Here is a 14,004-nt window from a genome sequence, read left to right as displayed (position 1 = left end):
AATACACAAACTCAATTGTGTACAAAACATACTAAGTAAGCACGGCTGAGCCCAGCCACCAGAATAACAGTATGTGGTGGATTGTAACAATAGGCGGGTCAACATTTTGCGAAGTTAATTGTATGTTTCAAGTGAAATGTTCTTGGGTGGCCAATCTTCTCTCAAAAATCTCTCCCAATTTCCAAAATGAATCTAATGCCCTCCACTGTACTCCCTCTAAAAAATGAGCATCTATTTTGAAATAGAAACAACAGAAATTGAACAGCTCTTCAGGTGACTTCTCGTAAAGGGTAGCAAAATTTTACTATTTAAATATATTTTACCTTAAAAAGTACAAATCTTCCCCAATAACTCAGTCAGGAAGCCATGGTCAGGCAACTCAAGTCATGGAGCGTGGTAAAGGTCCCAGGCTTAAATCATTGTCTGTGCCAAATTAGCTGACCTCAGCTGTGAGATACACTATAACTGGTCTTAGGACTCCTGGCAAAGAAGAGGGACGGAATTAGCAAGGTTCCTATTCCTGATTGCTATCCAGTGATCTCTGCTTAAAAGTACAGCCGGACAGACATCATGCGAGGACAGAATAGGCTTCAGCTCCTGATTGAAAAAGCCGATTAGTGGAAAGAGGTAATGGAGGATGGACAATGCCCATAAAATTGTAGCTCGTTCCTCTAACCTCTAAAATTAAACTGGGAGGCTTGTACCAATTAGAGCAATATACCTTTTAAAAGTCATATTGGTTGCGCAATTTCACTGGAGCCAAGAAGCCTGCTGTTCTATAAACCCTAATACACCTGGTTAAAGTGCTTTTATGGTTCTCAACAGACTTTATTGACATTTGCATTATTACCTTGTGCATCAGTCTTCCATGTGCATCTGTCATCTCTATAGGAACTGGCCACTTTTAAACACTCATAGCATACTCTGCCACATTACCACATCATGCACAGAAGACAAAATATTTTTCAGAAGTGTTCATCACTGTCAAAACGAGAGTTAAGTTACTTCAAGCAGTGAGACTCGAAATAAGCCAGCCAAATTACAACATTTCCTCCATAATTTAAGGAGGCGTCACACATCCAGTTAAAAGCAAAACGTTACTCAGAACCCGAGTCAGTTAGCAGCACCGTCACAGGAAATATGGTGCCTATTCAAAGATAAAAATCAAGCAATCATCAGCTAGTTTCTGTATATAAATTTTTTTTTAAAAAGGAGGCAGTGAATGAATCAATTTGCTGCTCTAAATGCCACAAATATTTAGAGCTGTAGTGTTGAGGTCACACAACGAGTAACTTGCTAAATTATTAGTCACTCTACCTTTGTAGGCCTCAAACCACTTTCACACGTGGTGAAATTCGGCAGCTGCTTTACAGGACACAGTTTTATAAATACAACTGCGTTTGCCTTAAAAGGTAATCTGTTGGTTTGCTTTAATTTTCCCAACACGCGGTGTTCGCCAACTCCAAAGTTCCGACAAAAGGAATAAGAGATCCAAAAAGCCAATCTAAAATAACCATCATCAGAGAATTACGTAGAATGTGACAGCACAGAAACAACTAGTCCATGCTCGGTGTTTATACTCTATGTGTGCCTCCACCACTCCTATTCCCCTCTCTTTCAACCTCATGCATACATTAAGTTCTCTCTTAAATACATTGATGCTTATTGCTTCAAACATAGTTGCTTCCAGCAGTAACTTCAGTAGCAACAACCACAACAAATTACATTTGTATAGTGCCTTTCACGTCAGGAGCAAACCAAATGCTGTATGAATGTTAAATAGATGCGGTGGCCTGGTGGCACAGATTACAATGACCAATGCACTATGCCATGACAATGATACATATACACTGTATATCAGGACAGAATATATAGAACGCTGCTCTTGGGTCAAATTCTAGCTCCACAATAATAATAATAGATGAGCTGGCTCGCTACTTGGGTTCTTTCGTGACACATTTTATCAGAGCTTCGACTAGTCTCTGAGGAAGCTTTGAGATTTAGTTCACCAATTGTTGAGAAAGAAGGTTTGTCATTAATTAATTTCTTCCATTTGCCAGCATATAACTTGCACGAAACAATGTTGAAATTATGTTGACAGCACGAAACGTGCTCAGCTATAATTCATTTCGAATAAACAGTCTTAAACAAACATTTTTTAAAGAACTATTTTCTTGTTATAAACTGAGCTTGGTTGTGTATTTTTAGCTGCCAAGGTCTGCAAATTAGCAACAATCAAGTGTTCAGATAGAGTAATTGAGACAAAAAGTATTACTTGGTAAAATGAAGGCGATACAAATAAAGGAAATAACAAGATAGAAAAATGACAACTGAAGAAAAACAACAACATAAAGGGTTGGATATTAGGGTCTCAATGCAGTAAATCCTAACAGGGTTCCTTAACGAGAAATCAGAGCAGGACTCCTGGCAACCAGAAGTAAATCACACTGATCTACAGCAACTTAGTTCCTAAAGTGGATTGTGTCATTGGTCAGCATGACATACCATCCATTTCCTTATAAAGGAAACTAGATAGAAATCACCAAATATTGGACTGCATAGGCAAAAAGGAGGGCAATGTCCATCTATGTGAAAAAAAAAGGAATTTAAAGCACACACATTTTTGTTTCGCTCGTCCTAGTTTAATTAGTAGTTTATCTACAACTTGCAAAGTATAAATCAACTAGAGAAATGTCATACACAAGTTAAATAGCTTATTATCTGTGCAATAGGCATATTTTAAATAATTTTCAAGCTGACAGATAGAAAACAATGCATCATTGCTGCAGCTTTGATCATGAGAAAGTTAGACATTTTGGGTCTTTAAAAATTTCAGTTACAGTAATGGAACAAATCTTTAAGGTCAAAGTCTTCCAAAACTAGCTTGTCAGGTTTTATATTTTAAGGATTTTAAAACTAATTCTGGAGTATTTAATCACAAATACAAAGTTTCACAGGGAGAATGTCAGACAAAGAAGCCTAAAGCCTCATCAATGATAGCCTTAGAACTCAAAGGCAATAACTTGTGTAACGAAATGCCTTCCACTCGGTACTAGTTCCTCAGATGTATGGAAATGCATCTTACACCCAGAAATTACAACAAATAAAGGCTGATTTACCTCATGACTTTCCTCTACGTCAACATCCCCATCATTGTCATCATCCATCTGCTTGTGAATCGTACGAATAGCCTCAAGGCTAAACCTATCATCCTCGTTCAGGCACGCTGGGTTCAACGTACTGCAATTATCTAAAAGTAAAAAGTTAAGAGGTTAGAAATTGGTCCAAAACCTGGAATAGACTTATATATAAGACATAGTAGATATACTGTACTTAAGAGATTCTTTACTGATTTTCACATAATTGATAATCCACGGCATTTCTTAAAATCTACAGACTGGAAATCTTTTGAGAATTTTTCTCTGCGCCTTTTCCCAATTGTAAATGGCAATAATTTTAAGCAGTCTTTTCACTGTGCCTTTATACTGACTCAGTTGGTAACACTGGATTGAAGACCCACATCAGGACTTTGAGCTTGCCCGCGAGAGTGATACTCCATTTTGTTGGCCAAGACACCAGAAGAAACTCTCTGCTCTTTTCAAATAGTGCCACAAGGTCATTAACATCCACCTGAACAGCCAGACAGACCTCAGTTTACAGCTCATCGATGGACAACAACTCTAACAATAGAGCGATCCCCCAGCTAGACTGAGGTCAAAGCCTTCATCTGGTGTTTAAATCCATAATCTTCCAACTCAGAAGCAAGAGTACTACCAATTAAGCCACACTGACACCTGGTTACACATAATATAAATATTTATAGGCTTGTTTATCTGCCAAGTTCAATGATCAACCAGGAAGGACCCGGATAATGATTGGTTGTACTTTTTGAATAAAATACATGTAATTACTCTCTTCCTCTTAGTTCCCATGTATCACATATAATTCACCGCCTGCTTGTCTGCAGGCACCTAAAAAGATACAAGACAAGTACAATACTAAAGTCGGCCATGAAATGTCGTTTGTGACTTTCCAGCACATCTTCACGAAGAATGAAGCATCCATGTGTTCTCTACCTCACTCCAGTAACAAGTGCCCTAGCACTCAACAGCACAATGTGGAAGCACCATTCTGTCAACCAACCAAGCTATTTCAATACTGGACCACGAGTATGACATGGAAGACTTTTGTACTAGTGGGAGATGGTACTATACAGTGGTGAAACATTGTTTTACAAATTCATAAAGGCCAAATTGGGTGAAAGCAATGTAATACTGTTCAAGATCTGAGCCATGTTCAGTGCAACGGTTACAGTACATGGCTCAAATCACTGTCTATTCAATATGGATTCTGCAACAGTACTTTTATTAAATAACTCAAAATAATATTGACATGTGAAGGACACTAAGTGTCAACAGTCTTAAAAGATTCTGCTTCTGTTACTTTAGTAATGAACATTTAACATTAGTTAACATTTGCTGAATATGAACCATTAATACTCCATGCAATTTATTTGAATGACTCAATTTTTAAAATAATTCACAAAACATTTGAAACTTCATTGACATTTGCTGCAGTTCAAATATTTAATTCCACCAACAATTATAAATGAATATTACAAAATTAATAATCACTGAACTACTGGTAAATAAAATTAAAATCGATAACATCTATTAACATAACAACCATATAAGTAACCAAATAGTGATTCTGTAATTAGTGGGAATTTCCGCACCCATTTTCACTCATACATTTGGGAATCTCCAATTTTTTCCTGTAATATTTTCATATTATTTCGGCCATCATACAAAAAAAAATTAATTTATAACTCTGTCAAGTCTTGAATGTTCCAAAATCAATCATAAATATTCCAAATGAACAGTTATCCAAAGCTTAACTGTTTACCCTGACCATCAAATTGCTTAACAGCCTCATCCTTCCTACCTACGTCATCTCTTCTTGCTTTTCTGCGGCCTGGATCGTCCATATACATTATAAATATTTTGGGAAATGTTTCTCTATTATTAGCTTGCTCAAGTGTTGTCAAATGATAAATATTAGAGAAATTCCTGCACTAAGTGTTGCTATTGAGCCCTTCCAGATCATGTACAGCACATGGTAGATGTTCAGGAAACCTGCCTTGTGTTAACAATGTGCATTAACAGAACATCCTTACTGCACCAGTTTGACTCTATATTTTCTATGTAAGCAATGTTTATCATCTTCTTGAGACATTACAACTAATTTAAGGCAGATGATGGCCTTTCTGTACTGAGGGACTGCACCAACTCAGGACCAGACTAGAACCTATCGACTCATTTTACAAAAGATCTTTCAAATTGGCAGAGAGGAGACTTGCATTCCATTAGTCTGGATCAGATTCAAAGCTAGGGACTTTAGAGGAAATTGAAATTTGCTAACCAATTCCCAAACCCAGTCCATTCAATCGTTTTTTTTGCAATACTCTCAAAATTAAGTCAAGAGGTTCCTCCCCCAGGAATACTTTTAGATTTGTACATTCACATTTCACTCAAAGATCAGGTTACCCAAAGACCTAATCAATTCATATTATTCCCCCCAAATTAAAAAAATACCCAGACTTAATTAAGCTTGTGTGATAGCACTCTTGCCTGCAAGTCAAAACATTGTGGGTTCAAACCCCACATCGGGACTTGGAATCGCATAGTCTAAGATGACATTCCAATGCAGTGCTGGGGAGGGGGGGGGGTTACATTGTTGGAGGTCCCATCTGCCTGTTCAGGTGGATGTTGAAGATGTCATGGCACTATTCGAAAAGAGAATTTCTTCCGGTTTCCCAGCTAACAATCCTCTCCAAATAAAATTGGTCACTCACTTCATGGCTATTTGTGGGACTTTGCTGCACGCAATTGGCTGCCACAGTTCACCCACAAAATATAGTCAGATTGAGTATTTGAGTAACAAACAACCATTATATAAAAAGTACAGCAAAAAGTATTATTTTTCGTAAAAGTCTTTGTACTCTTTATAATCTTAATTTTCTGTCACATGGTAGTTTCCATGCTGACCTGCCATCTTTCCTGTTACAGGAAAATATACCGAACAGCATTTGGATTTTCAAACACAAAACAAAACATTTGGCTTGGATGATTAATTACGACACAATCTCAGGGTTTAAGAAATTATATGAACCCCTAGATTGCATTCACAACCTTGTGATACAATCTAAAATAGCTCTAATCTTCCACTTATCCCCCAGAAGGTGGCTTGTTATTGTAATCGACTACCATTTTACAACAGCTCATGTTAAGCAAACAAAATGAATAAACATACTCACAAGGAGCACAAGGAATGGAGGAAATGTGGCAATTTGATAGAAAGGTGACTCAAGGACAGCAAACAATGAGTAGGACAGATAAGTTGGCAGATGGTAATTAGTGGTGTGTTACAAGGGTCTATGTCACAAGGGTCTCGTTTTATCCATATATTCTATATTGATGACTTTGCTATGGGGGCATGATATCAAATTTGTGGACGATACCAAGCATGGAGGTATAGTGAGAATGGCAAGAGGCTGCAGGAGGACTTAAATAGATGAAGTTGCATGAAGTGAAATGCAAGGCAATTCATTTTGGCAGGAAAAAAAGAGGGAAGGGAGAATACATTCAATGGCGGAATAGTCATTGGAGAGGATGATACCAGGGATGAGGAGCTATAATCTTGAGGAGAGATTAGAGAAGCTGGGTCTGTTTTCATTAGAGCAGAGAAGATTAAGAGGGGTCTTGCTGGAGGTGTACAAATTATGACAGGGTAAATACAGAGAAGCTATTCCCATGGGTAGGATATATACATAAAATAATCACAAAAGCAGCAAAAGACCATTTTTTTTCCCCCAGAGAGGTGTTGGAATGTCCTGCAAAGTTTCGGTAGAGGCAGAGCCAATTGTGGGTTTTAAGAGGGAAGTAGACAGGCATATGAAAGATAGAGGCTTGAAAGTATCAGGAGAGAGGGCAAGCGAGCGAAATTGAATGGCTTGCTCAGACCAGCGCCTGTGCAGATTTACAGGCCGTACAGCCTCTTTCTGCATTGTAAATCAATATTTTTTAGGATTCTACTCAACACCAATTGCATAATATAGATGCTAATGTGAGGGTCTTTGGTAAATAATCATTCTGTGAAACTGGTGCGACTTCTGCCTTTGTTAAATTCAGATAAAACAGCTGTTTTGATTAAATAAAAAAATGAGACAGTGTAATATTAATACCAAGTACAGCAGGTATACAGAACTCCCGAAGCTTCCTTCTTATACCACTTCCTGCTTGCTTCTTTAGAAATTCAGAACCATACTCAAATTATTTCAACTAAAGGAGGAAATAATTTTATAAAAAAATGAATGAATTGCAAACCGAGATTCCAGGGTATCACTTATTCAAGATAAACTGCAACCACTTCTGAATTTGTAACACCCACTTTAACACTTTAACTCTGTCAATGCCATGGGTGGTTTAAATGATTCTGTAAACGTACTACATAATTCAACATCATTTCACTGTAAAATCAAAAATTCATTCCACCCCCTGATGAAAAGAAGAAATGCAGATGATTTGTTCATTTCCAACTCCCATGGCACCAAGTGTTTTCAATATTAGGCTGTTTAGAATAGTGCATCCATTTGGGTACCACGTTATAGAAAGGACATCACAGGCATTTGAAAGGTTAATGGTAATTACTTGAAGAAAACTAATATTAAACCATATGGAGAAACCGCATGGGAAAGGATTAGGGGAATAGCTTCAGTCTTTATGATCATACAATGGTCTGTATGATCTACTTGGATGCTGTATATAGCAGAGCCTGTTGTGAGTTTCAAGAGGGAAGATGACAAATACATGAAGGCTGAACTGGCTTCAAGGTGACACGTTTGACAATAGAAAATCGGAATTTTCCTCTAATCCTCTGTGGCAATCTCAGTCGTCCAATTCCTGAACCAGGCAGATACACAATACTCCAGGGCCCTGTTGATGGCAGCCCAGCCAGCCTCGCTGATCAGCAGGACTTGAAAGGGCAGACCAGTCACTGAGGACAGGGATTCTGCACACTCAGCTCCTATTAACCCTGTAAGCCAGAGCCCTGAACGGGCATGCTGGCCCCAGCTGGACAAACAGCAGGAAAGCTTGCCAGGCAAGCTATCTGGATTTAGCTGGTTAGACTCCAGCAGTACCCCAACACAAATTCTGGGAACCCCAAGTCTTGGCTTTTGCCAACCTGGGCCTAATACTCGGCAATTAGATAAGAAGGATGTCTCCCTCCCGGGAGTGAGTGCGTATTCCATTCCAGTAAACATCTTGGTAATTTCCATGTATAGATGGGATGCATGAAATTAGCAATTTGGTTTGGATAATCTTAACAACAACATGCACGTATCTAACACCCTTCACGCAGGGTAGCATCTCAAGCACGGTGATGAGTTTCCCCAGGTGTCAGTCTGACCCCAGAAAAAGTCTGGTTCCTGACCCAAGCAAGGGCAACAGCAATCCGAGGCACTGTTGATGACAAACCTGCAAGTGTAACTCACCAGCTGCACTTGCAAGGGAAGATAAGTTATTAGGTGCAGTGGTTCTTCCCACTCAATACCTCTTACCCCGGAAGCCAAAGCCCTAATTCGCCCTAATACAGTGGCAAGCTATCCACTGTTTTTCCAACTAGGGTTGGTCTATTTGGATAAGCAGTAGGTAGCTTGTCACTGCAATCACAAGGGAAAACTGCATGGTTTTAGCTAGTTACATTTTCCCAAGCCTTGGCTGCTGCCAACCTGTTCCCAAAACTTCCTGAAATAAAGTGAGGAGGGTGCGTCCCTCCAGAGAGAGAGTGTACATTCCACACAAAACAAAATTTCTATGCACTTGTGAAACTTTCTGTGGATTGATTTGGATACTCTTAACCACAGCAATTGGTTTCTGCATGTGTCAGATACAAGGCTGACAAAAGACAAAATATCACCATTTTTCTATATATATATAGATTGTAACCAAATGAGTACTTTCATCAGTTGAATGAACCGAGTAGAGAAGTAGGAGGAAGGGAACTTTTTAAGAAATTGGATTTTGCTTCTAAATGCTATCTGACTTTCTAAGGCAAATATATACAGAGCAGGATAAGGTTTTAATAAAACAATTTGCTGTGCATTGGCAGAATGAAGAAGCAAAGGGGCTGTTAATTAATTTCTTCACTTCCAATGTTGGCTCATCCTTTGTAGCTTTCAAACTGATTCCATTTCTATGAATATATCTGTGTCGATTAATCTGCATTAGGTTTTCAATACTCAGTTTCAATTAGATGAAGAAAAGATATGTTTTATACAACTATACAGAAAAAAACAAAGCTTTTATTGAGAGGTTTTGCCTGTAGTTTATGAAGCCTGTCAATACTGCACAACAATTTTCTGCTTTGTTATAAAGATCAAAGAGCATTCACTTAAATCCATGCCTCAATAACCTATATTGTTGCATTTAATATGTCACCTTTCATGTTGGGAGGTTGTCTCAAATGTCATTGTGACATCAAAGCACTTCACAAGATATTACTGTGTAGTGACCGTGTAATCATGAACAAATGTTTGTGTACAACGTCCCACAAACAGCCATGAAGAGAATAGCCAAAGCCCAATTTTATATGAAGAAATTGTTGGTCAGGACACACAGTGGGAAGAATGAATCAAGATCTTTAACATCCACCTGAACAGGTAGAAGAAGCCTCAGTTCAACTTCTCAGCTGAAGATCACTTCACAGGATTCACTGTGACGAGTCGTGACAGTGTATTTTGTAGGCAAACGCAGCAGCAAATTTGTACACATCAAAGTCCAAAGCACAGCCAAGACTGTCAGCTTAAAGTCCCAATGTCAGACCCACAACCTTCTGACTCATGGGAGAGAGTGCTGCCAACTGAGCCTGACTATCACAATTTAAACCAAAGTACACTCACATCATTAAAAAAACAAAATCACCAAAATCCAGTTTAATAACGTGAAGAACATCTAATAACAGGATTGATAGGCTGTTCTTTCGAGACAGACCCAGATAACTCATTCACAACTCTACCTTACACAATAAATATCACACATTCCTGCTAAGTACTCTTTATTCACACTGTTAGTTAGATTAAGATGAAACTGCCAGTAGCTACAATTCTGGCCTACAATTGTTGATGCCATCCTTGCCAAAAATTATTTACAGGCAGTTACAATGCAAAATCAGCCAACAGCCACTGATGCAATGAGACACATTTAATTGCCAACTACCTGCAGAAAAGATAAATAACCATGTCTATTCAATAATATAGGGCATATTCTAGAAAACTGAATCTAATTTTTTTTTGTTTTTCTGGGTCAGTCTCTCAAAACTGCGACAAACTACATGCAAGGGGAACCTCTGTAATTGTACCCTTCAATAGAGCGCTGCCTCGCTGCATAATAATTATCCTCCTCGAATTTGTTATAGCGCCTTATCACATTATTGAGACTTATCAAAGCGCTTCACTGAATGTACTGTAAAGTGAATTGATTATGTATTTCGTTGGCAAAATGGCAACGAATTGCGTTACAGCAGTGTCCTAGCAACAGTCGGGATTGAGAAATCAATTTTCTTTTTAAAAAAAGGGATTATTATCCCCAGAAAGTGATCTGTCAATTGACTAACAACCCAGGTTCCAACTTACTGCAAGGTAAACAGAGCCGTGTGAAGTAATCAAACTTGCCCAACATTTCGCCCTGAACCCGGGTCGCTCACTTGCGAGGTGAGTGCTCTAACCATCGTTACAGGACTCCGCAAATGGCAGCTGGGTTTTCATGCTGGCTTGTCAGTATCTATGCTAAACAGAAGCACAACCAGCTTCTTGCGCTGAAAATAGCCAATGCCCAGATAGTCAGGTTGTCACTAACAGCCCTTCTGGCCAAAAGACATCAGGATTTCCAAATAAAACGGTTGGCTCTGCAAGCTGAGGGAGCTGCGTTTGATAATCAGCAGTAGCATTGTTGGTTGGTCAGCAGAGAGCACATTATAAACTCAGCCTAAAGGCAGCCGTGCTTTCAGAGTTGCAGTTTTAAGGTATTGTTCTATTTTCCAGACTGAAAACATTCCGAAATTGCTCCAAAACTAAAGTTAAGAGTTAATGCGTCAACAACCACAACTTGCATTTATATAGTTTCCTTCATGTGAGACAGCATCTCAAACAACAACAAACTTACATTTATATAGCGCCTTTCACGTTGGTAGGACGTCCCAAGGCCCTGGACAGACAGAGTTACGGACTCGAGCTGAGGGATGGGGTGGGGGAGGGTGCAGGGCAGGGGGAGAAGCAGGTAGATCGAAACCACGGTCAAAGAGGAGGGTCTTGACATGGGTCTTGAAGGTGGCGAGGGAGGGGGCAAGACAGAGGGGGTGCGGGATGGAGTTCCAGAGGGTGGGTGCAGAGTGGCAGAAGGCCCGCCCGCCGATAGCAGGGCAAGCAAGGTGGGGGATGTGAAGCAGGCCAGAGCCTGCTGAGCGGAGAGAGCGAACAGGGTGGTAGGGGGTTAGGAGGTCGGAGAGGTAGGGAGGAGCAAGACTTTGGAGGGCTTTGAAGGTAAGGACCAGGATCTTGAACTGTGTCCTCTGTGTGATGGAAAGTCAGTGGAGTTGGGCAAGGATGGGGGATCGGGTCACGGAGACTAGTGCAGGAGAGGACACGGGCTGCAGAGTTCTGGATGATCTGAAACCTGTGGAGGGAGGAGTTGGGGAGGCCAACAAGCAGTGAGTTCGCATAGTCGAGCCTCGATGTAATGAAAGCATGTATGAGGGTTTTGGTGGCCTGCGATGTGAGACAGTGGCGGAGCCGGGCAACGTTGCAGAGGTGGGTGAAGGCAGAGCGGGTCATGGCGCAGATGTGGAATAGAAAGGATAGTCGAGGGTCAAATAAGACTCCAAGGTTGTGGACTGGCTGAGCAAAAAGGTGAAGTGTACATAGTGGAGTCCTGTAGCTCAGTGGTTAGAGCACTCGCTTTGCAAGTGAGAGACCTGAGTTCAATTCCAGACAGGGCGAAACCTTGGGCAAGTTTCCTTACTCCGGACGCCTAATAATAATCCCTCCAAAACCAAAAACAATAATAAATTGGTCATTTTCAATCTACGACTGTTTGTGGGACATTGTTGTGCGCAATTGGCTGCCGCGTTTGCCCACAAATATACAGTTAATTCACTTTACAGTGTGTTCTGTGAAGCGCTTTGGGACGTCCTCCCGACGTGAAAAGCGCTATATCAAATGCAAGGATTATTATTACTATTATTATTATCCATGGATGGTGATGATGTCAGCACCTGAGGTGTGGGGGTGCTGATGGGAGCCAATCGGGAGACCCTCGGTCTTATTGATGTTCAACTGAAGAAAGTTTGCTCTCATCCAGGACTTGATGTCTGACAGACATTCTGTCAGGACAGCAGTGATCCTGGAGTCAAGGATGGAGCTAGAGAGGTACAGTTGGGTGGCATCTGCATACATGTGGAAGTTGACCCCCTGTCTGCGGATGATAACCAAGAGAGAGCATATAGAGTTGAAGAGGAGGGGAAGGACAGAGCCCTGAGGAACACTGCACCGGACGTCTAAAGGTGACCACTTCAGCTAAAAGTGAGCTAACTGTCTCAAAACTATTTGAACAATTCTGTTTACCATTGTGGATGCAGGGTGACATTTGGTTCAGGAATTTTATGTTTTAATTCTTCATAACTTTGTCTACATTACTGTGATAACCATTTATAAAACAATCCTACTCTCCAACATATGCCAATCAGATACAAGGTCTGCAGTCATGAGTCCATGAAAAGTGCACACATCAAGGACATTTTATTGTGTTCAATGTACAGTGTTTAAGTATGAGATTCTACCAAAAAAAATCAGTCATTCTTTAGATGTCATTTGAAATAACATGAAGGCTCTGTGTTCTCATACTAAGCTATAATGTGGTAGCCAAGAATTGATACTCCCCAAACCTTTAATGAAGAAAATCAACTTCATTAAGTTACTGAAGCCCCACTTTGGGATTTTGAACTCATGTAGTAACCTGTATAGTCTGTCCCTACAACAACAACAAGATTGCATTTATAGAGCGCCTTTCACATCAGGAGGACGTCCCAAGGCGCTGGACAGTTGGGTCGGGACCCAAGCAGGGAGGAACTGACTCGTCAGGGTAAGGGGAGGGAGGGAGCAAGGAGGGGAGCTGAAGGCACGGTTGAAGAGAAAGGTCTTGAGACCGGCCTTGAAGGAGGAAAGGGAGGAGGCAGCGAAGGCACTGGGGGATGGAGTTCCAGAGCCTAGGGGCTGAGAGGCTGAAGGCCCGGCCGCCGATGGTAGGGCGGTTAGGGCGGGGGATGTGGAGCAGACCGGAGCCAGAGGAACGGAGGGTACGGGCAGATAAGTAGGTCGGAGAGGTAGGAGGGAGCAAGGCCGTGAATGCCCTTGTAGGTGAGGATGAGGATCTTAAATTCGAGGATCTTGAAGTACTAGGCTGCATTGTCAGAGATGCCATCCATTGGATGAGACGTTAAACCAAGATCCCGGCTGAATGTTCAGGTGACATTAAAGATCCCATGGCACTATTCAGAAAAAGAACAAAGTTTCTCCCAGTACTTGGATAACAATCCCCGCATAAAATTGGTCATTCACTTCATAGCTGTCCATCAGACATTGCTGTGCAGAATTTGGCTGCTGCATTCACCTACAAAATACACAGTCACTACACTTTACAGTATATCTTGTGAGGATATAAGACATGCCCCTGACGTGAAAGGCACTATACCAAATGTAAAGCTAATTATTTGAAAAATAAGTCTTCGGCTTAAAACATTTTTAAGGACAGTTTTCCAGCCAATTAAAAGACAGAACATTTACAAGAATAAACCTAGTAAAGCTGTAATGCTTTTTGTTTTGTTTACCTGGCCCAGTAAATTCATCCAAGGAGTTTAGATTATTAAGACCTATATAAACAACACAAATAA

General features: G+C 40.5%; 1 protein-coding gene across 2 annotated transcripts in view; it reads right to left on the bottom strand.

The window, feature by feature from the left end:
- Positions 1–14,004, bottom strand: part of stim2b (stromal interaction molecule 2b) — a 108,919-nt gene that overhangs the window by 66,460 nt on the left and 28,455 nt on the right. For both annotated transcript variants that reach the window (XM_042341171.1, XM_042341175.1), the window contains exon 3: positions 3,120–3,250. In XM_042341171.1, the coding sequence (XP_042197105.1) occupies positions 3,120–3,250 (131 nt within the window). The remainder of the gene's footprint in view (positions 1–3,119; positions 3,251–14,004) is intronic.

Source organism: Callorhinchus milii, unplaced genomic scaffold (assembly GCF_018977255.1).
Source record: "Callorhinchus milii isolate IMCB2004 unplaced genomic scaffold, IMCB_Cmil_1.0 Scaffold1, whole genome shotgun sequence".
NCBI lineage: Eukaryota > Metazoa > Chordata > Chondrichthyes > Chimaeriformes > Callorhinchidae > Callorhinchus > Callorhinchus milii.
The sequence above is the reverse complement of the archived record's forward strand: the minus strand, read 5'-3'. Positions and strand labels throughout refer to the sequence as shown.